Source organism: Apus apus, chromosome 4 (genome assembly GCF_020740795.1).
Source record: "Apus apus isolate bApuApu2 chromosome 4, bApuApu2.pri.cur, whole genome shotgun sequence".
In the NCBI taxonomy this organism is placed as follows: Eukaryota; Metazoa; Chordata; class Aves; order Apodiformes; family Apodidae; genus Apus; species Apus apus.
Window position 1 is genome coordinate 18,811,697 of NC_067285.1, and position 25,686 is coordinate 18,837,382.

At 39.1% G+C, this 25,686-nt stretch overlaps 1 protein-coding gene across 1 annotated transcript in view; it reads right to left on the reverse strand.

Annotated features, from left to right (window-relative positions):
* The window catches only part of WDFY4 (WDFY family member 4), a 126,563-nt gene that overhangs the window by 89,866 nt on the left and 11,011 nt on the right, over positions 1 to 25,686 (reverse strand). Inside the window, exons 8-22 of the mRNA XM_051619006.1 lie at positions 25,187 to 25,639; positions 23,485 to 23,589; positions 22,417 to 22,607; positions 18,834 to 19,444; positions 14,394 to 14,487; positions 10,593 to 10,807; positions 9,603 to 9,715; positions 8,427 to 8,628; positions 8,080 to 8,156; positions 7,187 to 7,405; positions 5,990 to 6,174; positions 3,647 to 3,878; positions 1,508 to 1,659; positions 826 to 937; positions 521 to 711 (exon numbers count right to left, since the gene is read on the reverse strand). Coding sequence (XP_051474966.1) covers positions 521 to 711; positions 826 to 937; positions 1,508 to 1,659; positions 3,647 to 3,878; positions 5,990 to 6,174; positions 7,187 to 7,405; positions 8,080 to 8,156; positions 8,427 to 8,628; positions 9,603 to 9,715; positions 10,593 to 10,807; positions 14,394 to 14,487; positions 18,834 to 19,444; positions 22,417 to 22,607; positions 23,485 to 23,589; positions 25,187 to 25,639 — 3,152 coding nt within the window. The remainder of the gene's footprint in view (positions 1 to 520; positions 712 to 825; positions 938 to 1,507; positions 1,660 to 3,646; positions 3,879 to 5,989; positions 6,175 to 7,186; positions 7,406 to 8,079; positions 8,157 to 8,426; positions 8,629 to 9,602; positions 9,716 to 10,592; positions 10,808 to 14,393; positions 14,488 to 18,833; positions 19,445 to 22,416; positions 22,608 to 23,484; positions 23,590 to 25,186; positions 25,640 to 25,686) is intronic.

The window sequence follows — 25,686 nt, forward strand, 5'->3', positions numbered from 1 at the left end:
TCAGGTTTGAAAGATGAGTTTAAGACAGACTTAATAAACGAAATCTAGACAATACTCACTTACATGAGCACAATTCCTAACACAGTGAAAACTGAGCTACAGGAGTTAATTATCAGACGTACACTGGGCAGTCTGTAAAGAGGAATCTTAGGTTGGATAAGGGAGGAAGCAGACCTGCCTGAGAAGTGGCATCTTGCAGGAGGGATCAAGTGGCTTGGTAAAAGGCGAAGGATGGGTCACTCACAAATCTACTGCAATGGTTTTACAAACTATAGTCTTCTTTCAGCTTTCTCTTCTACAGTACTAGAGCCTATCTGACCAACAGGCATCTGTTCTTGTCTTCCCATCAGCAGATATACTATTACAGAAGTGCCCAGAAATTATAGGCACAGAATTTAGAGTACTATCCTACAGCTCTATTGGAAGATTTCAGAGCGCTGATAGCCAGCATACACTTGGTTCATTGGCCCAGATAGGGTTTGGGATAAGGTTCATCAAGAGAAAGACCATAACCATCTACCTGGTATCCATGAATGTGTCTCATCAATTTTTCACTCATTGGGCTACTGTTCAGGATGGAGCTCAGGACTTTAACAGCTGCATACATGGTGTGGTCATCACAGGCCATAGCAATGAGACCCAGAAGAATGGAAGGGCCTCCAATGAAGTTCAGGCTAGTAGCTGCCGGAGAGGACTGGAACACTCTTACCCCTAGGAAATTGCAACATGACTGTATCAGGAAGTTACATCGAGTAAATATGTTATGGGACAGAGAAAAGCCCAGTTCTTAAAAAAATACAAAACATTAAATCACAGCATATTTACCATATTGTCCCACAGCAATGGACCCAATAGTTCGCAAAGAACCTGAGAAGTGTCCAGCAATATTCTTAGCCAGGAATATTGGGGTTGAACTGTCCCGAGAGCTAATCCCAATCTAAGAGATTAAAAAAATACAAAAAAAATACAAAAAGTATCAGACTCTAATACTCTTGATTATTATATTACTTTTAGATTATACAAACCATTTTTTCTTCCTTCAAAATTGATTTTTAAGTCACAAAATCAACCACTTAAAAGATCCCACATTATCATTACTTCGACATGTCGGTATACCTAACATTGGCAAGAATGCTAGAATCATAGAATGGTTTGGGTTGGAAGGGACCTTAAAGATCACCTAGCTCCAAAACCCCTAGATGATCTAGAATAACATGTGATAGGTCACTGGTAAGGAATTAAGAAATTGCAGACAAACAAATCATAATTAGACCTGAACACTATGGCTTCTGTTGCTGTTTATAGAAAGGATTTTATCATTGTGTTCACACTGGCCAACCTATTCCTCTACACAGATGAAAACAAAACCATGATTAGAGAAGCTGGAAACAAAAACCACAACAACACTGACTGTATGGAACTAAAACAAAAATCACATACTTTGCTCTAGAAAACCAATAGATAAAAAGAGAAAGTGTGCCTAAGACAAATGAGAGAAACCTATGACCTCTTTGGCAATCAGCCGGCCATCCACTTCGTTATAGGAGCTCTTTATATCTTGGACCGTGGTGAAAGATGCACAGGTGGCATTAATTCCAAAAGAAATCTTCTCTTCTGTCACCAGAGGTGCAGGATTATGACCACTGTTCTGGTCATCACCTAAAACAAGAGAGACTATAAACCTCTGAAGAAACTTTGCATGCTTAATGTGTGAGACAGGATAGAAGCTGCTGAAAAATAACTAGAGGAAACCAATGTTTAGACAGGAATTTAATTTTTACTTAACTATAATAAGAAAAATGCCCTAACCCTTTGCAACTAGGTCATGGCAGTTTGCCAGTGTAAGCACCAGTAGGAGATGTGCTTGGCTTGACTCCTCTGGTTACTGGTTTGTGTAGATCCTACATCCTCTCCCAGTACCTCATGAAGCTCAGAAAAGTCCAGAATAAACCTCTGTCCACACAACATAAAGAAACATTCTGGGTAGAAAAGAACAGTTCAGAGGCCTTCCATGTTGCTGGGTGCTTTCTCAAGTGTACTAAGAGCAAGGATTCATGTGGAAAAAAAAAAGGACAGAGAGGCAAACATTCAGAGCTGCCAACTCAATCGATGGGAAGCTTATAAGAAGTTTCAGATTCAGCTGTTTAATGATTGCATGAAATTCTCACATGTTTTTTCTCTAAAGAATGTTCTACTTCTGCTCACACTTGGAAAAATTATGTGTAACTTTAAAAAAAATATTGTATTTTTAACAACTTCATAGGCTGGAAAAATTATGTATGAAACTATTCAGTAATGCTGGTGCCACAGCCCTTATGGGCAAAAATAATTAGCACATATTCTGTTTGAAGATTTACTAAACATAAATGCCCTTCCAGCAGGACACAGATTTATGGCTAATCCTCCATGTAGTTGATTGCTGGTTAGTGAGAAGGTATTATACTGGTGAGATGAGACACAACACTGCTGAAACAATACAACTTGCTGTTTGAAAAAAAAAAGTCAAAATCATTTTACAGAATAAACCATAACACTTTGGGGTTTTGTGCAGAAACTTTTTTGAGTTAAGAATTTCCATTAGAAAATTTCTTCGGATGTTTTAATAGAATAGAGAGATCTTAAGTACCACCTTCTCCCCTTCCTGACCCCATCCCTGTTTTCAGCCCCCCAAAACAGAGGTCAGGAATGGGAAGAGAGAGTCAGAGAGATAATTTCACAATTATGAGATCAAAACCTGCATTGCTGGAGTCAGATGTCCCCAGTTCATTATTAGCACTGAAGTCCAGCTGGGGATGCCAGTGGGCAGAGGACAGCAAGCATCTCAGACTTCATAAAGACTCAGCACCTCAAAACCATCAAATTCTTCTGACTTTTAATGCTATTATTTTTATTTTAGGGCCGTATTTCAATATAATTTCTCTTTCAGCAACCCCTCTCCATGCTTGATTTGTAGATTTAATATTTTTTCTGTCTAGATAGCATTCTGAGGGAGTACTTTCAGCTAGTCTTTTCACTTTGCTTGAGGCTGGAGCATCACCAGGTGGAATTATTCTGTTCTTTTCAAATGGGAGATGACCATTCAATTTAATCTTGAGCTCTAGAACACTGGTGTGCTTGTTGAACAAACAGTAATCAATAACTGAAATGTTTTGTCTGCCTGTTTAATAATTGAAGCTAACAATATACATTAGTTAAAAAGCTTCTTAATTAAATGGAATGTAACTTATTCCCATAACCCTCTCTCCCCTGTGCTCTCTCCCACTCTTCAGATATTTGCAATTAAAGATGATGCTCTTTTTTCTGCCATGTTTTTCTGTTGCACCATAAAGGCAGAACGTCTCAGTTATAAAGCTGCTGCTTTAATGTTTGTCCAACAGAAACTGCAATCTTACATCTCCTTAAGGACATGTTATCTCTTTTTACTTTCCAGCTCTTTGCTGCATGATTTCCACCCTTCTTTTTCTGCCTAATTTACGTTGTGTTACAATATCTCAATGTTATCTTACTGCAGTCTTGCACAACACACAGCAACGCAGAGTTCCAGGCTTTCAGAGTGAGGCATAGTTGGAGTACTAATAGCAGTTTATAATAAAAAGTGCATTGCCCTGACACACAAATAGTGCTGGATATGAGAATTATCACATACCTTGAAGCTGTACTGCTTGGAAATTGCTACAATACTGTGGGCCAAGCTTATTAATCACATCCATGCTTTCCACAGAGATGGCTTCCTCAAACAAGTATGTAGGGCCAAGGCGCCAGGTCAAGGAGGACTTCTGCTTCCAAATTCGAGGAGTACCTATGTACCCATAAACATCAATAAAGGAAGAGGGTTCCATGGAAATACAGTTACCTGGTAAGGGCTGTATATACTGCATCTGCAACAGAAGAAGAATTCACTGAGGATACTCAATGCATTTGGAGTGCCTTAAGGTCTTGTCCCTGAAAGGTACTGCCTGCTGACTCTTTCCTCAATCAATTTTCAGTCAGCTGTGCAACACTGTTACCAAATACTGTTTAGAAATAGGACTTTCAGAAATATCACAAAGAGCATTTTGTAAAATTCAAGCCTACTTATTGATTAAAAAACCACAACCAAACAGTAAAAATAATTTCAAGTGTTGGCAAAGAAAAGCCCTATCTTGACTCCAGGCTTATTTTTCCTTTTCTCAACTTCATAAATCAGACTGTGACTTTCAACACAGAAAGTCAAGTTACAGCTCACATCTTGTACGAAGCACCTAGAGAATAAACAGGTTTTGAAGACTGTAATCTCCATGTGGATCAGTTAGCTTCAGTGAAAGCAATAAATTTTAGGAAACTAGACCATTTATTTTTTGTATCAAAATGTGGATTCAGTCACCTAAATTGAGTTTCTTATTTTACTTAAATGTGGAGAACTCTAGTAGGAAGCAGTTGCAATTTTTTTGGTAAAAAAACTATTTTATACTTCAGGGCTCAGTCCTGCCTATACCAATTTGCTTTTAGGATGAGAGACTCCTAGCATTTACTGATCTCTGACTACTGAGCTGTAGAACACATAATTGCTCAATATTAGGAGGCAGGACTTGATACTTGAGTGAATAAACATTAGGCTTGATGCAATACAGCAACCTACCTCTACCCACCACAGCTCCACCACCCAAAAACTGCTGTTGGTGTTGTTAACCTTTGTGCAATTCTTATTTCTTACACAGTCCTTTCTTCACTGTACTCATCAAGAGGAAGGCTTACATCATGTCAGGGACCTCAGCACTGGGGCCATCTTTTATTTACTAAAAGCATGTTTTATTTATTATGAGCTGTTTCACTGTATGTTAAACACATTTGCTGTGAATTCTTTAATCAATTGCAATGCTTAGGCCTAGTTTTATTGATGACTTTCAGTCTCATATGAAGGAAGGCAAATTAAATTAAATTTTCATTCTTGAAATGGATATAGGTCCCAAAAGACATTTAAAAGACAGATAATTTTTCTCAAGTATGGGAAAGAGAATATTTGAAATTAAACAGGTTGCTTTTACAAGGGAAGTATAAAACACATAAGTCAGCTTTGCATGTGTTCAGACTGATTTGAAACATGGGAACAAGAAGGAAGAGACTAAGCTTGCAAGTTTCAATTAATAAAAAGGGTCTATTAAAACAAACAAACAAAAACTACAAACCCAAAAATCTCACCACCCCAACCAGGACTACAACAGAAATAAGTTGCATTTTCAACATTGCTAGCCTGAAGCATTGAAAACTCAAAAAATCAAATCTCAGAAATAATTTGAGATTGGCTTCAAAGCCAGGTGCATTATGATAATATAAATGAGGGGCTCTTCTCATTTACCCTGTAGATTGTGAACCCTTCAGGTACATTTAGATTGCTTTATCATTGTATCTCATTCAACCTGAGAAATTCACCATTTGAGAACTGACTCCTGTGCAACAAGATCACAAGAAATGGTAAATTAGGAAAAATACTAGGTACACCAACATTTGCAATAAACTCACAAATTGATAATTGAAATTTACAAATTTGTCCTAATTGAAACATTTCTATTAACTCAAAAAAGCATTATTATTTTAATTCATGAGTTCTCACACTGAACCCAGAAGAACATCTATTTCTGAATGCTTAGAGTACCATTCAGAAAAAGGCCACTGACTCAATAGCTGTTTGATGACTCACTGACTGTTCACATAAAGATCAGAAAAAGCTTCTTTCCTGTGAGACTGACAGAGCACTGGAACAGGCTGCCCAGCGAGGCTGTGGAGTCTCCTTTGCTGGAGACATTCCAAACCCGCCTGGACACATTCTTGTGTGATGTGCTCTAGGTGACCCGGCTCTGGCAGGGGTTTGGACTAGATGATCTTTTGAGGTCCCTTCCAACCCCTAAGATTCTGGGAATACTGAAAAGTCACAGTATGTGCATGGGGAGCTGAAAATGAAAAGTAACAAAAGACAAATGTCAGGCACATGATCTACGCAGAGAGCCTTTACCTTTGCAGAGCCAAGCATCTGACCATTTATATAAGCCGACACAAAGCAGTTCTTCTTTGCTTCCTTAGCAACTGTCACTGTAAGATGATGCCACTGGTCAGACACTAGCAGCCTGCCACAGCCAAACAGCACTTGCCCCGGAAATGGGGAGGGATTAATGACCTCACCCTCAGGTTCCATGATGTCTGTAAGGGCAAAAAACAGGGGGTTGTCAACAGAAAGTCTCTCACCTTCACCTGCCTCTGGAACACAACTATCAGATGTGATACAAAGAACATGACTCTGGGTATGGAACAATTTGGTGTTGCACTGTTCAATGTCAATAAAATATTACCTGAAGATCTATTATCAAGACCTGAGACTTGCACAACTCTTCAGATCAGTCCAGCATACAATGTGCCATACTCCCAAATAACACCTGCTAGCTGCCTCAGTGCTGCACAACTAGACCAAACGAGGACAAAGCGAACACATTCTTTAAGAGTACCACCACCCAGGATATTCACTGAGTAAGTTGACAGAAAAAAATCCTAGTGAATTCATGAGATGATGAAACTCTACATTACTTTGTATTTTTTATGAAAGGAGGTAAGCTGGGATTTTTAACTTTATCTAAAGGAATCAAAGCACTTGCACAATGTCAGCTGTGCATGAAAAATCCTAGCTACTATTCCCACTCCATTCCCAACCTCCCCTGCAATGTTCAATCACATACATGTTTGAAGTACCTACTGTACTTAATAAGGACAAAGGAATAAACTTCAACAAGAAAAAAAGATAGAAAACATTCTAAAAGTGAGGAGATTATTAAATCAGCAGTCTTATTTAGAAGTTAGATCACTCCAAAACATCTCAGTCCTACTTTCGAAACCTCCCTATTGCCACACAGAACAGGAAAGGACCATCTGATTAAAGTCCAGTCCCTACAACTGCACACAACCATATAATTGCCATTTAAGAGTTTCCCTTAGCGTATTTATAAGTTTTATCATATATTGCATGGCCACAAAATAATTCTCAATGCCTACAGCAAACTGAAAAGACCAAGAATTATAATCACAGCAGGCTGTTGAAAGAAAACCAAAGAGATAAAAAGTCTCAGTGTCCTGGGTAATTATGAGAAGAGGAAATTTGTTCATGATAAAGTCCAGATAATCAGAGGACACAGCACTGCCGCTTGACTGAGAACAGCCTTACCAAGTGGCTGGAATTCCACTTCTTCTGTGGAAATGACCAAAGAACGGTCCTGCAGTAAGAAGCTTACTGAAAAGCAAATAAATTCCTGCTCTGTTCTTGACATGTGCCTCACAACTGTGAGGAAACGGAGTGGGTGACTGTCGTGCCCCAAACCAAACTTGCTAACCAGAAACCAGCAGGAGAGAGTCAGACCACTTGAGGGAGGGAACATTCTGGTGCCTGTCAACAGGAAACAAAGGCAAACATTAGCAAACTGCTTTCTGTTGCATTTGCAGACTAAAACCATATAAGAACCAAAATCAGAATAGGAGGTTTAATTTCGGTTCTTTTCTGTTAGATTTCGCTTCCTATGTTCAGTATCATAGAGACTGCATATATAATTGTGCACATGTCTAAATGACATAAAATTAACCAAGGACAAATTCCTACTAAATTCTTCATACCACAGAACTCAAATGGGAAGCACTGAGCCAGAACCAAGTTTTCCAAAGCTTCACAAAATTCAGGAGGAAAAAGTTCACCCAATAGAAGATTTTTCTCTATAGAAGAATCCCATTTCATGTTAAGTGACAGTTTCTATTCTTATTTCTATTTAGGGAGACTACCCTAAAAGCTGGTTGCTCTTACTTGTTAAGACTATTTTCTTAGCAGCTTACTTCAAATTTTTATTGCTATTGTTAATGCTAATGCATCACACTTTTAGGCTGCATCTGATATTCCATTTTGGTGAGCAGCCTGGGTTATACATCTTAGAGCTGGACTGGGATACAGAAATGGAAATGTATTGAAACACACAGCTTATTTGCTGCCATTTCTTATAAATATGGAATTTTTTTCAGTGGGGCTGAAAGGTCAGTGCTTTCAGGGAGCTGCAGGTGAGTCAAATTGCTTACCCATGCCAGTTCCTCCTGAGACAGATTGCTCTGCATTGGGTCCCATGACAGTAGCCAAAGTAGGGAGGTACAAACACCTACAAAAGTAAGCACCCATTCATCAGAAGCATAAAATCATCCCTTAAGGTCTTCAGTGACTTGATACTTCAAAATCATGGTAGCAAGGTAGAATCTATGCTATTAGCAGCAAGACAACAACAAAATAGCTTGGTAACATTGCTGCAAGGAAGGCGGCAAAAAGGCACAAAGATTGACTAGAATGAAAAGAGAAGTGATTAGTTGCTCTGTCTAGAATAAGGGCTTGGAGACTGCAGGACAGCTAAAGAGAAATGGAACAGCAGCAATACCCGTATCCTTCCATGGACATGTCAAATTCCACAAACGATGGAGCCAAAGCTGTGCTGCGGAGCTGGAAGTTTCGAGGTGATGTCATGGAGATGAGACTCATTGCAGTTTGGAGTGCCAATGAAGAACCTTTAGACACCCAAGGAGAGCTGCTGACAGGCACAACTGTACAATGACCAATTTTATTGCCCACCATGTTCTCTTCTGAACCTACAAGATCAACATAGTATTTAACCAAATCACTGTCTCCAATACTTATTTTAATCACAGGCTTTTCCCATATTCAATTAATTACTGCTAAGAACAGCACCACATGCTCTTCAGATAACATCATCAGCCTGCAGAAATCCTTAGCGATACACAAAAATACCACACCGAAGGAATTTCAAAATGGGAGGCTGGCAAGACAGATGAGCTTACAGAAGTGATAGCTTTTTTTTATTTTTTTCCCCCACACATCTTCAGGCAGCTCCAAACTTCACTTCTAGCGAAAAAGGTTCCTGACCTATTGGTTATATTTTTCTTGTACATAGACTGTTCAATTCTTCCATAACAAATGGCTACATGTGTGGGTGGATCTGAAGAATGACAACAAAGAACATAAAACCCAAATTCGCACCATGCTGTATCAGGTACTTCACGGGCATGAGAACAGTTTAAGCACAAAATACTACTATATCCTTTCACCTGCAAAAGAAGTCAGAACAGAGAAAGAACTTGGATGGAAAATGGCCTTTATAAGCAAGGCAGAACACCACTAGGTCATGCTAAGGATTACAAAAAGCAGTGCTCTTCATTCACATCTGCATTCTATTTCTAGCTATAAACCACACTGAAAACATGTTGAAAACCCAGGAGACAGTGCCCTCAGTTTCTAGAGTAAGATTTTTATAATAATAAGCATTTTTATAGATTGTTTTCACATATGATCCAGCAAAGTCCAAGTGTATATCAGCATCTGGCTTAAGCACAGGTATTTCATCTCTGCTGGATATTAGATCAACGTTCAGGGTTGATCAAGTGCCACCCAACCTGGGCAACACCCAGTCTAAATCATCCAGGCATACTCCATCTTCACTCTCTTGGAGCAATCTACACCAAGAGCAGGTTCCTGTCATTACAGAGATATCTATAATCCAGCCACTGTATCAGCAACGGGATGCTCATTGTGTGCTTACCTTCATTCCAAGCTTCGTTAGTTAGAACACTCCCCTGACATGAAAGCACCTTAGTCTTCTTTGTGCTGGGCCTACATATTAGTGGTGGAGAACCTCCTAACCAGAGAAACTGCCTAACATGGGAGAAAAAGATAAAAAAGAAAAAGCAAGAAAAAGAAAAATTATTAAGCCAGACACTTCAGAGTTACAGCAATAGCGCAAATACAGCTTAGTGTTCTGGAGACCAACTTTCTTATTGGATACCACATTTTAAAGACATTCCAAATCAAACAAGGAATATTTTCATTGGATCATCACAAATATTTGTTTTTCTTTACACTTGCCCTTGCAAGGTTTTCCTATCGAAAAAAATCAAAGGTTTATTGCTTCAGCAATACCTTTGACTACTACTAATTTTTCAGACAAATATATATATATATTTAATTTTTATTCTTGGGGGTGCTGTTTTTTAGGGGGTTTTGTTTTCCTTTTAGAAATTGTTCTATTTTTTATTAAAATAAATCCGATCTTCCACTGCATATCCGACTTCAATTGCACTCTGATCTCTACTGGTTGCCCTTATGCCTAGCATTTGTTAACATTAAAGTACATCCTCAAAGTATTCACAATGAAGACTGATAAAGAAGATGACACTTCTTTATTTCTGCATCTGTCATTGGCAGGAATTTGAGTTACAAGGAGGTCACTTTTAGTCTTCAGGAAACAGCACCTCCATATGAATACCAGGAGTGAATAACCCTAGTTGTTTTGTTATTACTTAATTAGTTATCATTAACAAATGGCTTTACAGCTCCTGCAGAGATGATGTCACAGAACCCTGCAGACTTGTATCTTCAGCAAGCCATTTACACGTATAGCCTGTGATCAATATGTAAGTAGTCTTAACTGAGACTTGAAACAAAAGGCTGAGTCTTGCTGAATTAGAGCACTACATGAAGTATCCAATTATCCCAAAAACTTCATTTTTTTCCATTAGATACAATCTGATACCTTAACACATCTGGCTCAATAGCCTGTGATGCAAGCTTCTCAAACACTCTGGTGAGGGGCAGATGCAGTGGATGCCTCTCATTGCAGAAGGCATCCTGACAGGAAGTTATGATGGTGCTCAGCAAGCCAGTTCCACACATCACCTGGCGACTCTTTTCTGACTTCACCAGGGACTGGATATGATCAACCAAAGCACACTGGATTTCCTGTGAAAGCTGCAACAGACATAGAACAGTCAGTGGGCTGGAATGAAAACTGCACGTGGTGACTGAAGTTTTGTTTTCTGGGGGTTTTGTTAATTTGGTTTTGTTAATTTTTGTTTGGTTTGGGTTTTATCAAATCTCTCGTTAAAAAAAATGTAGCCCAGAAAAGAAGCCTGTAAGGCCAGAGGCTCAAATGCAACTGCATGGTTATTCTATAAAACTCTGCACTTGAACAGTGCACAGATAAGCTCCAAGACCAACACAGCAACTCAGAATATATTTAATACGAAGGATGTGGAGAATCATATTGACATGATCCACTCTTTGTTCTAAACATACTGTTCTTAAGCAAAACTGTACCTGGCAATATCATGAAACACTTACTGAATTTTAAACACTTCTCTGTATGTTTTGCTGAATTGAAGATTACCTCAATATTGATTCTTAATGGTACTTAAGAAATTTCTCAATTATCATTAATTATCTTTAGAGCAATTTGTTCCAAATGAGGAATGGAACCAACCCCACTGATCTAACTAGATTTCACAAACACTATGTATCATCTGTTTAAACAGAAATCCTACAAAGATTAAATGTTTCCCACCCCAAGAGCTCTGTGGTTTTCTCATATGCTCTTCTAGGAAATACCTATGCAAACTTTTAAAGAAAAGGAAAACAATTGTGGCAGACATGCAGATTAGGACACTGAGATTTGATTTTATAACATGAATGAGAAGTAACTTCATTGGATTTAGAATAAGCTAGCTTATTAAGTGTAAAGAGCAATTCAGCTCTTTTGCATCCAGACCAAACTTAAACCCAATACGGGACAAATTCAAAGCCAACAAGCAATTTTTTTTCAAAGCTTTCAGCAACCAAAAGCCCCAGTTGCAACACTTACACAATACTAGCAACATGCAGTGCAACATACATATTGTTTTTGTAAACACAACTATTTTCAGTATCTGAAGGTTGTTATTTGAGTAACATTTTCTTCTCTCAATGTCTGTCCATTTCCAGCGACACAAGTTTCACTGTGCACCTCATTATGCCCAGAAATCACCCACCAGACCAAACCACATTATTCTTCACAGCAAGGCACTTACTGCTACAGTGTATCAAAGTCTCAAAAGTTTATTTCTCTTTCAATTACTGTCTTCTCAAGTTTTGACTGCATGCAGGAAAGTATCTGGATGTGTAAAACCGTATGAAAACAGAGAAGGACACAGGCCTCGACTAAGTGAAAATACTGATTTACTCCAAAATAAATAAAAACATAAGAGGCATACAAAGAAATTGATTTATTTCATTAGCTTAGCAGCTTTGTCAATACCAGTATTGCCTTGCTTTGAATAAAATGTGCTGTTTTCATGGATCTTAGTTCCAGTAAAATGAGATTTTAGTGGAAATATAAATGGCAGCCAGGAAATCAGACTGTGTGTTTCTATAAGCACGGATTGATTTTCCTAACACACTACTTGCACCGTGAATCAGAATATTGAAGGTGCAGTTAGAATGTTTTTGGGCTCACAGCTCTGCCTCAGATGTTAAGGGCAAAATGTCATCCAATATTTTTAAGTAGTTCTTGGATTCTTGCTCCTGATAGCCCCTAGTTTCAAAACCTGGTAACTGGATTCAATTTACTTAATCTTCAAAATTATTATGCTACGTTTAAGATGAGCATGAACTTTGAACCTGTGGTAGTGTGGATTAATTTGAAAAGAATGCAACTTTCTTAGATATAAGAATGATACAGTAGTAATTCTATGTGCAATTGGATTACTATTGCCTTCTAGAGAAAACAAACTAGCAAGACTTTACCATTGGAAGCCAGCTAAAGAAATCCAGCTAACAAAATCTCTTCATACTGTTAAGAATCTTCTTGTTAATTCTGGTGGTCTGACAGACCTCTTGCTTACCAAATTACATTTATTTGCAATATCTTTTTTCCAAAATGCAGTGTCTCCTCATTTTTCTAAGCTACTGTGCAGTGCTATAATATAAAGTTCTTCAGACACCCAAGAGGAAGGCAAAGCTCTGTGTGCCACCTTATAAATTATATGATTGCATGAAAAACAAGTAAAAAATTATCTTCTGTATAATTAGATAGGAGTTCCTGGCAGAGTTCTTGTCTGTTCAATCCAGGGTACATTACCAAAGTTTTAGTGCAAATTCAGGGGCACAGGCTGCTTTTTAAGGAGAAAGTGAATATCAAAAGAAACAGCACAAACAAAAGGGCAGGCTGGGGGGTTGAAAGCAGAGGAGGAAAATTGCTTGGTCTGTTCAAACAGTAAAAGCTTCAGAAGCTCATTGATCAATGAACATGCAAGCTTCTTACTAAAAGCAAAAAATAACCTTGGAAATGAACATAGAGAGGCTGTGCATTTTCTAAAACAAATAACTAAATAAATTTATTCTATAATCAGAACAGGCTCAGCAAAGAAAAATGCCCCAGGAGACAAAGATGGAGCAGTCTGCAGGAAAGTGCTTAGGGGAAAACCTGATCTTCAGCTTCCAGCCCAGGCTGAAGGACCCACTGCCAGAATGCTTCTAGTCTCCTTTCTCCTACTTGACCTACTGGTCTGTTTCCCTTTCCTTTCTCCCAAGACCTTGGCTGCCTAAACCAGAGGGGAATGAAGCTCTTCAGGACATATGTTATCTCCTAGCCAGTGTCTGCCTCAGAACCCTGCACAACAGTGGTCCTGATTTACCTGAGGCAATCCTATTGACAACAGCCATACTAAACAAACACTGTTAGTAATGATTTCTTGTTCACTAGGGAAAAAGGTGTGAGAAAGGAAGAAAATATGAATGCACTTAAACACATAATTTAAATTGCTGGAATTTGTGCTCTCACCCTGCATATTTTTAGGAACACTGCCATCTACTGAAGGCTTGGGAGTCTTTCTCTGTAATACAGCTCAGCCCTAGAGCCAACTCTGATAGTTTTTTGATGACATGTTATCTCATCCAATTAACCATTCTACTTGTTTTTCAGAATTAATTACTGTAATTAACAACATTTCCCTAGCTGCTGGCTTGGTTCCACTACACAGAGTTAGGATATGCCAGCAGCTAGTTGCACTCCTACCTTCCCTAGCTCTGAACAATCTGGTTTTATTTCAATCCTTCTCTATGTAACTCAACTGTATCCGAGTATTTTAAACCAGATAGCAGATACAATATAGGCAATATACTCGTTCAGAACAGGTGAGTGTATGGAAGGTTTGACAAAGCAAAGCAGATTCTAAGTTGCATTGAAAGTTTATGGACTGTCAGGCTTAATGAGCCAGACTCTTCTGGTTGCTAGGTCCATTAGCAGTATTTTAAACCATCTGCAAGCAACTTCTACTCTTCTGTGTTTGCAGTAAGTATTCTGGGACCAAGACAGGTATAGAAACACTTAGCCAAACTGATAGCCAAGAGCCTTTGTTGTTAGTATGTCTGCTAAACACAACAAACTTTGCACTGTTCCTCCTGCCAGTGATCTAGGTAAACTGTAGTTTTGCATCTGCAAAGAGTAAGCAATTAAGGGAAATGAAGTTACAGAAAAGTAGCAGATGCTATTTAGATGACACTTTGATATGTTCAGACTCACCATAGAGTGTTCTTCTTTGTACAGCTTTGGCAGCAACCTCACCATAACACAGACAGCACCTGGATGTACAATGGTACAATCATTCATTTCCCACCTGCAGGAAAAATATGCATAAGGCTTATCATTAACAAAAATAGAGGCTTCAAACGTGTTCCAGGAGAGTACAGCATTAAATCCTCCTAGCAGTAACTAGCCTGAGTATTTGAAACTAAGCAAACAATACAGATGACCTGGAACAACTCAAAGTCTGTTTAGAATAAACAAGACAGGACATTACCTACTGATGAGATCTGATCTCAGAGACCTGCATACTCAAAGATGTGCAGCAGCAGCAGCTTTAAACAAACCTTGCCTTTGAATGTATTTGCAGGACAGAGACTAGGCAACCAGAAGGATCTGTCTGATGCATTAGCCCAGAACTAGACTTATACTTTCTATTTTCATGCACTTTGTAAGACGATAACTTCACTATTTTCAAACCACAATAGCAATAAGCAAAGATGAGACAGTCTTGATGAAATCGCTATGCCACCCTTTCCTTCCAACGCCAGAATCTGCCTCAATTAGTAAAATAAAGTTAAATATCTGTGCTTCCCCACCAGTTTTCATTTTTACCATGTAACACCTTTGGATGTTCAGGCTCAAGACAGAGCTAAGGCACCAGAGAAGATCTGCACATGCCATTACGCGGACAGGAGGTCAGATATATCTCAAAAAAATAAGTTACAACACAGCAGTAACTCTAATTCAGGCACTGCGGGCTTCTAATGTTCAGAGTATAATCAACACTTCTGGGTGCACATCTGAACTGGAGTTGTGATGTGCACTGTTGGAAACACCTGTCCCAAACAGATCACATGAGAAAAGCAACAGCCTTAATTAGACTGAAAAAATAAAGCACAGTATGCTTTATAGACTGTATAAAACAAAAGCTAAGAGTGAGAATAAAAAAATGCTTTTACAACGGACCCAAAGGAGGGTAAAAGGGCTGTCATTAACACGGTAGTCACTTCCAAAAAGGCTTATTTGAAACGTCAGAGCATCGAGTAATGTGTAGCACACTGCCACACAGTGACAGATAATTCTTACTGCACCCTCAAGAAATTCAAAGAAATGGTTCATTTGCAGTGTTTTTTGTATAATGAATAAAAATCAGATCTGGCATAAATACTTATTGCAGCAGTGGCTCCAATGTGGACACAAACACCTGTACTTGATATGAATATGGCTGAGTTTTTAAATGACGAACAAGAAAAAAGTACACACTGAAAATACTCTCTCCTCCCCTCTCTCCCAAAAAACCCGGAACACCTTTAAAGAGAAAAGTCCAGTCCCTCTAGAACCCATAGGATTAAAATTTCAGTCTGATTTCCTGCCGTGGCTGTGCTTCCCAGAGCAGGTTCATTTTTAGCCTAAGCTACTGTATTCAAGGACTAACTTCCCCAACTTACAATTCAATTCAAATTTCCATCTCTCACACTGTAAAAATACATTTCCAGGCAGTGTGTCTAGCTCTCCTAACCCACATCAGTCTTCCTAGAGTCTTAGGCAGTGAAGAAATATGGTTAGCTCTGAATGTCAACATTTTTTTCATATAAATAATTATTTTATAACCCACATGATGTGTAGTAAGGGTAAAATGTGAACTAACAAAATATGAATATCAGAAGATAATAATATTAAATAATCCTTTAAAAAATAAAATCATGAAATGTTTAAGACATTGCCATAACTATAAGGAATAATTTTCTGATTTTTGAGCACTGCTTGCAGGTTTAGCACTCTCAAGGGCTTTGAAGAAGGAAAAACAAAGAAGGAAAATCAAGAGTCCCTGACCAGCATCAAACTACACCTCAACTTCCCTGCCAGCACTGCTCCCCACTAAGAATATTATACAAGCCTTATCTCCAGCCTTCTCTGTGGTTTCCAAGAGCCCCTCACTTTCTGGCTTGTATTAATACAAAAGCTGTCTCCATGTACCAACTCCTCACTCCTTGAAATATCCCATCTCTTGCACTCCTGCCTCAGGGCTATTCAGTCAGCCCTACAAATCCACTCCATGTACCTTACTGGTATCATGGTGTGAAACCCAAATCTGCTCTGCGCTGGCCACTACTTAAAAAATGAGCCAAATAAGAAGGTTTGGGGACAAAATGAGATGCCACAAAGAACCTGAAGAGCCATTAGCATAGTCAGTCTGTGGTAATAGCAACTGGGCATGCACAAAGAGGACATTTATGCCCAAAGAGAGTTCAGCCTCTGTCAACACAGCTTGCAGCAAGCTCTCTCTAATCATCAGGAGCAAAAGAAAAAAAACAGAGATCCCATGTGTCATGGAAGGTGTTTCAAATCTTAACACAGGAGCAGGAATTCGGGGCTTTGAGAAACCTGGTCTAGTGGAAGGTGTCCCTGTACATGCAGGGGAGCAAGAACTAGGTGACCTTTAGGGTCCCTTCCAACTCAAACCATTGTATGATTCTGTGAATGCAGAGGGCTGTTTTTCAGATGGGAGTAAAAGTGTCAATTACCCTGTGGCCCAGCAGCTTGCAGTGTCATTGACCACAGGGCTAGAATATTATCCAGTTAAAATACTTAATTTCCTGTATCTCAGTCACTGGCTCCCAGAAGATCACCACCTTTCCTCCTCTTTGAGAATGTTAAATACATGTTGTAGGATGGGGCATCACAGGCCACCCACACTGACTTGGCTCAAATCTCCCCTTTCAAGTTGCATAGCCCCAGGTTAAAGCCTTCTCCAGGAGGAAGTGATATTGTACAGTACAGCTTACAGAAAGGTGCTTAAGGGGAGCTACAAGCTTGGAGAAACTCTGGAAACTTGACTACTTCTTTTTATTTTCAGAAAATTTGCTGCTGCAAAAGCATACAGATTATACGGCTTGAAGACTGACAGCTTGCCAGTACCTGTTCCTCTGCTGTGTTTGCATATACTTGTCCCAGACACACTCCAGCCATCTTTAGCTAATCTGGCTTCCTTTTGTACCTTCACATTCCAGAGCCCAAGCCAAAGTGTCCCAAACCAGACACTTTGAACTGAATGGATCCTGATTTACAGTATTAATTTCTCCACAAAAGATATTCATTCAGCTACTGCACAGCCTCACAGCTCAGCAGGCAAAGCAACACAAGGACCTCGGATGCCTTGCTTTACATTTCAAATCTAGTAACTTAAGAAATATAAGCAGAAGCCATACCCTTCCCAGCAATGCCACTCATCTACTCTTTCTCCCTAATCTTCCCTGATCCTCCCTTATACACACTCAAGCTCTAGGCTATGACTTCTCACAAGCACCACCATCCATACAGTCTCCACAATACTGACCCACATTCTCCCAAATGGAGCTAGGAAGATCCACTTTGGTAAGAGTATTCAGTCCTCCTGAGCCACTAAGTCCTCTCACCAACACTAAGCATCTAAGCAGAAGTTTTCAGTGTTGATTTAAGGAGTGATGATAGGGAGCAAACATCCCCATGACTGTTTTAAAATCAGTTGTACAAGAAGATAAGAAATCTACTGCAGCATTTTTCTAGTTGCTTCAAACAAATACAAAGATGACCAGAAATACTTATCCTGCCTCAATACTCAGAGAACAAAAGTCCCGCAGACTTCAGTGACTGCTACTAGTGGCAGACCTGAAGACTTGGTCTTTAAACCTAGATGATGACTGAGAAATAACCTGCCTTTATAAGCATAACTGCAACCAGAAACATTTTTGAGAAAAGGACTGCAAGGTTCAGGATAAAGCTACAGACACATGAAGGGGCAGAAGACCTCTCAAGTTACAAAATGCAAGTTACTCAGAATTGATTCACAGCTGACAGCTATATAGATTTCTGGTGCAGTCTTTCCTTCCTGAAAAGAATATACACTTTTGTATAATTACTCATTTTATGAGGCAGGCAGCATTATTATTCCTCTTCCAATTTTCTCTGTTTCAGCTGTATGAGTAAATGAGTAAGAGACTGTGTCTGTACACATATGTATGGGGAAAAAAAATAAATAACTTAAGATACTTCTTTTTAACCTATCAGTTCACTAGAAACAGCTTTCCACATAACTGAGAAAGTCAAAATTGATTGAGGCAGATTCAAGCAGAGACTAAACACAAGATTCAGGACCCAGTAATCCTTTCCTTAGAGCCCAGTCCTGCTCCCACACTACATGTGTCAGAAACTTCAGCACAAACTCTGCAGCTCTTGAGGTTGTGTCCTACTACTCCACTGAATACTAATGCCCCCCTGTTTATCATCATTTGTCATTCAGAAAGAGGTGATTCCTGGTGTCTGGAGGCCTGGGATTGCAGGCTGTGGCACCCATTTGTTTGTTCTAGACAGGTTATGTCACATTTTACCTCTGTTTACTATCATATAAAATGCAGATAAGTTTTCCTATTGTATCTTTTGTAGTAAATAAAGACTTACTTCTCTTCAGGATTTCCCCATAGTCTATAGGCAGAGGCAGGTAATTTTTTTTCTGGTCTTTTGAAAGCAATGGGATACTGCTCTTGAGTTTGGGGTCCCTCCTGATCATCTCTTGGTGCCTCTCTGATCTCTGGCTTTGTCTCCTTGATGTAGCTCTCCAAGTGGAGGGTTCCTTTGACCATATGATCAAGAAAATTCAGAATCTGGATACAATTCTTCAGCCACATTGGGAAAGGTTCTGAAGAGCAGAAAGCTGCATCCAAGAATTCTGCAAACGTCCTTGTCTTCTCAAGAGTCAGAGGGATTTGCCATTCCCCTTGCGTCCAGAAGCATCCAAGTGACCCAAGATCCTCTGCCATCTTTTCAAAGAGACCATTCCTCTGGAAGAAGTTGCTGTTGGCAGGGTCCAAATGTAGGGCTGCTGTTATTCCCTGAAGAGTGTAGAAAACAAGCTCCAATATGCAATCTTGTCCAATTTCTGACCACAGACCAGACGGAGAGTCCTGCAATGCACCTTCCATGTCTGAGAGAAGGGACAGGAGTCCATTGAATCCACTGCAAGTTCTGAAAGCTGAATGGCTTCTGGGACTCTCCAGTATTCTCAGGAGTGACTACAAACATTGGGAAGACAGGAGACAAAAGCACTTAAACCAAGAGACAAAGAAGCTTTAGAATTTTTTAAAAATTTCAAGTACGTACCAAAAATTCACTGAAATTTCACTCTTCAAAGAAAACAAAGAAACAAATTTGGTCAAAGTAAAGGTCACCACCACACACCATTTCTTGTCTTTCCTTCCCCCTATATCCACTGAGGAAAACAATCAAGATTTTAATGTATCTTCAGGAGCAACCCATGGGGTCAGCCTGACAGGTAGGGAGTAGTGCTCATAAGCAAATAAAGCAAATTTGCTTATAAGCAAATAAATAAAATTTCCTGCATAATATATCCTAGCCATCTTGGCCAGAGTTAGTTTCAGACCTTTGGCTATTCTTTCATCAGTCTTTTCAGCCTCTTTCAAGAAATCTGCCTCTGCCTTAAATAAATAAAAGCAGAGATTCAATTGTAAATACAAGTGCCTCTGCACATCATCATCTCCACCACAAGAGTTTTACCTGGGCTCAGGAGCTGTCTGCCCCTCTGAGACTTTGTGTCAGAAGGGCATTCCACTGCCCCTTCCTCATGCTGTTGCATTCTTGCACTTGCTGGAGCAGGGTGCTAAATTACAAAGCATTCCAAAAAAAAGTTGAACATAACACTGGCACAGGTTGCTCAGAGAGGTGGCAGATGCCCCATCCCTGGAACCATTCAAGATCAGGTTGGTCGGGGCTGTGAGCAACCTGATCTAGTTGAAGATGTCCCTGCTTATTGCAGGGGGGTTGCACTAGAAGACCCTTAAATGTCCCTTCCAACCCAAATTATTCTATGATTCTATAACCTCATACAGAAACTGAGAAGACAGCACAGCCGTCTATAGGCAAGTCTTCCTACAGCCCTGAATGCAAGAGGACCCACACCAAACTTTTGCTCACATTACTGAGCTGAGGCTTTCCAAAAAAGCAGAGACACAGGACGGCCCAAAAAATACTGCAAGTAGCAGGGCCTCCTCATTAAGGCAATAATTCCTGCTCTCAGCAGGGGTATTTTTAAAGTATGCACAACACTTTGGAGTAAAAAAGCCACAATATCAGATACCAAGATAATGAAGTCATTAGATTTTCTTTAACTTCAATGGGCTAAAAGCATGTTATAATTGACTGCCACTTGACAACATTACATATGCATAAAATCAAGCTATACCACTTGTAAATTTGGAAAGCTGTGGGCTTCCCATATTAAAACAAATCTAGAAAATTTATTAAGAGCCGTAGTGGTGGAAATGAAATTAGTGAGAGAAAAAGAGTTTGCAAGTAAACAGTCTACTGTATTTGAATAGAATCCATCCCAGGCATTTGGGATGTTGCACAATTAATTCTGTAAATATGATGCTCTTTCAGGCACCAGTTACATTTCAAATTGGAGGTTGCACCACCAATGTGAGGCTTTTCACATTAGAAAAGGCTAATTTTACTTAAAATTTTTCCAAAAAAGGTTCCCAGTGAAAGAGGTTTAGTTCACAACCTGCTGAAGATAAATAAATACATCCTCCTGTAACAGGACCTAGGACTGTGAGAAAGGGCTGCCAGAATCAGAGGGGGAGGGTGGATGTCTATTACTGTCATTCAATTTTGCACAATAATGTATCAAATCAGGCAGACACTTCTGAACAGGGAGAAAATTTAATATGTCAGAATTGAAGTTATCAAGATGGCTTTATCACATTTCAAAGAAGGTCAACAGTAACCACATTTTCTCCAGCTCTAACTCAGTCAGAATTTAATCGCCTATGAGTTAGTATTCCTGTCTTGAATCTATATACTGATGTCTGCTGGAAATCTCCTAACTCAGTTAACACTAACAGAATTTATTTCACATTCCATTATTTGTTATTCCTCATAATTGTCCACGTGCCACACTGGAACATGGCAGTGCTAATTGCATTTGGGCTCAGGCTTTAACAGCTAAATATATATTAGCATATCAATCTCAATTTGTGTGTAACACAATCACAGTCCCAATGGATGTAGATAATAAATTCATTTGCTTACATTATGCTTTAATACTGTTATCATTTGTCAAAATTACACACTGAAGCTGCATTTATTTTTGTATTAGTTTGGACACAGTACTCAGCTTTGCCACAAATATTGCTAAAGTTTACTGTTTCAGATCAAAGCTGTAAACTTCGTCACATTTTTGTTTTCTTAAAGTAACATGGTTTTTTATCACAAAAGCAGTTATATTTTGTTGAAAGGTGAACACAGTTCATACTTGGTAGGGACAGTGGAATGAAACTTTAAATCAGTGCTTAGAACACAGCTGCTTTTCAATCTGATTACTAAGGTCTAAACCAAAATAAAACACACTGATTCTTTCTCCTGCTTTATTGCTTATGAATCAGACCCTCTATACACAATAGAGGTTATGAATAGTTCTAAGTTTTTCCTCCAAACATTCATAAGACTTCTCCTTTCTATCACCTCGCATTGCTTTTTCCATTACACTGGTGTATATGAGAGATGACGAAATTAAGGACACGAAAGTTCCAATTTTGGAAACTTACCAGAATCAAGCTGCTCATCTCATGCCTACCTCTGCCCCTTCCAGTCTTACTCCCTTACCTCTTCTCACATCCTCCCTCCCAATTTCCTCTTTTCATTCACATTCGTTTCTCCTTTCTCTGTCACGTTACACAGAACTGCTCATGGTTCCTTTGCCAGTTCCATTTTTCCATCCTGCATTGTTATTTAAGTCTTCAAAACACTTCACAATCTGATACTGACGTGAAGGTGTTGACCACACACACACAGTTAAAAATCAAAGTGCCCAGCTTACCAGAATAAAAAACTGGACCATACATCTTTTTTCTTCTGCACTTACCTTCTTGGAAAAAAAACAGTGTTAGGGTTGAGGTTAAGAGCAATTTGCCACAAGCCAAGCAGTTTCCAAGAAAGCCACAAGCAAGTGGGGAGTCACATGAATTACCTTCAGCAGATCTCGTTTCAGATGTAGTTCCCCTTGAGTAGAAGAACAGAGAGCCCCAATAATAATGCTCATATATTCTTCATAGTTGATTACTGATAGCTGCTCCAAGATGCTGAGAGTAGCACTCCTGTAGCACTCGTCATCCAAAAATATCTTGATATATGGCACCATTCCATAGTCCTTCAGAACAACTAGGGACAAACACGATATCATTTGTTACTTAAACCATCCCTTACTAGTAGTTTTCACAGGCAGATTTTCAGTATTGGTGTGAAGTGCCACATTTCCACAATACAGCAGGAAAGGCAAGAAGAGCTGGTTAAGCTAAAGACAACACAAACTGAACAGCACAAGAACAACAAGGAAGAAAGTGACTGGAGTACCACACTTTCTAATCATCAGAGATGACAGCTTCCCAATACAGTAATAATGAAAAGGAAAAGATACCTTCTTAATTTTCAGCTTAAACATCTCTTTAGTTCATGAAGGGGACAGATAAAGTTTGTGACAATATATTTGCACCATGTAAGATTCTGCAAATATGATGATTCTAGGATCCAAGAGTGGATTGGGTGGATTCTAGTATTCAAAAGAGTTCACTTCTGTATTATTATGTTCCAAAAGATTCCCCACACATAGTCCTCTTAGGTATGCCAGTACTAAATGCATTTACATGCTGGTTACCCAGCATGCATCTGATCCCATCAAGACTTCAAATAATAGCTATAATGGAGGAAAATATGGATGAACAAACAATACACAAAGCTCTCACACACAGTTTTTTTTCCCACAAGGTAAGTTTGTTTTTTCTATGTAAATGCTTCAGGAATGTCCACAAGGATGAGAGAAGCAGAGTGACTACTCTGATATGGTTCATTATGCAGGATGAGAACATCATTGCCACATATCTTCCTTGTGTAAAATCATTATCCCTACACTTCTAGCTTTTGTTATTCACTTCTCACTGAAGCACAAAAGTTAGAGAATTTGCTGATGCTTCTCAAGAGGCATTATGACCACTTACCACTGAGTACCACAAAAGTAACACAGTCATTTGTTATTTCTTACCAGTGTTCCTCACAGACCCTGCTGTAAGGGCAGCCACCATCTTCAGCATCACAGCATTTAATTCCTTCTCAATGCCTTCTTCCAGACCTGGCAGATGAGTTCCAGCTGTCAGTACAGAAAAAGACACAGTACGATTTTTACAAGACATACTATATATATGTCAACTATAGCTAAATATTCTAAAATAAAAAGGAAAACCAGTTCTTCAGAAAATTCTAGTTTTCTCTCAATTTATACTTACAGGCTACTTGAACCCTAACATGGGCAACAAAATACAGACAAGTCTTTGTCTATTCATCAGGGCCTAGTCTGGGAAACACAGATCTGATGCTACGCTCTGCAGCCCAGATCTCTCACATAACCATAGGTAATACTGGTAATAATGGTGCTTCTACTTCCCAAATGATGTAGAGTTACCTGTTTAGTGATAACTGGTAGGAACACACACAGAATAACATTACAGATTATGACCTATGAAGTGGTAAAATGTTATAGCAAGAGGAAGTACTTAAATACCTAAACTGAAAGTGAAGAGCAGAAACCCCTGCCTGTTCAAAGGCAAACATTTTCAGGACCACAAAGTAGGTTACTTGTGGATCTAAAAGTCAAAATTTTCAGGCTAAATTTCTGGAAACAAAAAGAGGGAAGTAATGATAACTGCACACCAGGCTTTCCCATCTGTGTGCCGAAATTTACAAAACACCTAGTCATTCAATTGCTCATGCTATAAAATTTAGATCACAAAGTGATCTAAAACAACTTAATTAATGCAAAGACAAGAAAGTCCCCATGCAGCAGTCCATAAACAGAAAACATGTTTTCAAAAACCCTGGCATTTTTCTTCATAATCCTTATCTAAGTCCTCTAGTACAAAACTCTAGGTTTCCAGTATCAAGAATGCTAATCTAATTGTCCTTGCAGGTAATAGATGTCTGAACTCCAGAACTTCTGTTGCAATTTATATTTCTTCTGTTGCTTGGAATAAATGTCTATAAAAAAGTCAATTTTGTTTGCTGCAACAGAAGTTATACCTAGTGCTTTGGGTCCCTCCTCCTTTACTAAACAACTAATGCACAGAAATGTAAAGGCATTTCCCAACTCAGAAAGCACAGAAAATGTTATAATGCATTTTTACTTCTTTAAAACAACAGTTATAAACTTTCAAATATGCCTGTCCCCTAAGTCATCTGTACCCCACAGTTACCACACCAGGACTATTATCTTCCTTTTTTTCATAATAGGAAATAACTGTACTAAATTAAAATGGCTGGTAGTAATTGTGGGTAACATATAGCCAAAAGTCAGGAAGCTGCTTTCTATCATCAGTCCTCAGGATTAAGTGTTATTTTCAGAGGAACTAAGCGCTGTGTAAAACTCACTCTCTTCTCCACTCTTGAGCTGGCATGCTAGAGAACCTCAAATTAGGATCAGTTTAAAAGAATGGGCTGAATGGTACCCTCAAGAATAATTCATTGCCTACTGATGAAGAATAGCCCAGAGCTGTTTAGGCTAGTGAATAGGACAATGCACAGCTAACATTTCAGAAAGGACCCAGCTTAGTATGTCATAAATTTAGGCCAGTTGGTTTGCAGACAAAACCTAGCTATTCAGCATATAAAACTTATAAGTAGACTGTAGAAAGAGACTCATTGCTATGGATCTCCATACTTCAACAGTCACTGTGAATGACATTAAGTTGTACCTGATTTCCTCAGGATTTTGGCTTGCTTCCTCAGAACTGCCAGCAGCAGGCCTAAGAGTCCAGAGTCACGGAATATGTCGCTGAATAACATGTCCTTCTTGGTCATGCTGAGAAGGCACCGGAGAGCTGTTAAGGTGCAGAATGGCACTGTGTTCTCCTTTATCAAATACTGAACCTTCTTCAAAATTTCATGAGGGACATAGGACAGTTCTAGCACTATGGACTCCACCAGTCTGAAGAAATGGACTTGGACTGCGTGTGGTTTGAAATTGATTATGTCAGTAAACTGGCTGATAGGTTGTAGTGTCCATTCCAGAAGAAAGAAGTTCATTGTGTCCCAGGCCCATATGGTACTAATTGCTGCCAAGATTCTTCCACACAGGTGCTGATCATTACTTTTCTGGAAAATGGACTGCAACACCTGAAAAGCCTGGAGGTTTTTCACTGTCATTCCTGTGAGATGAAACCAGGTGAAATCATTTTTACATCAATGCTATTTA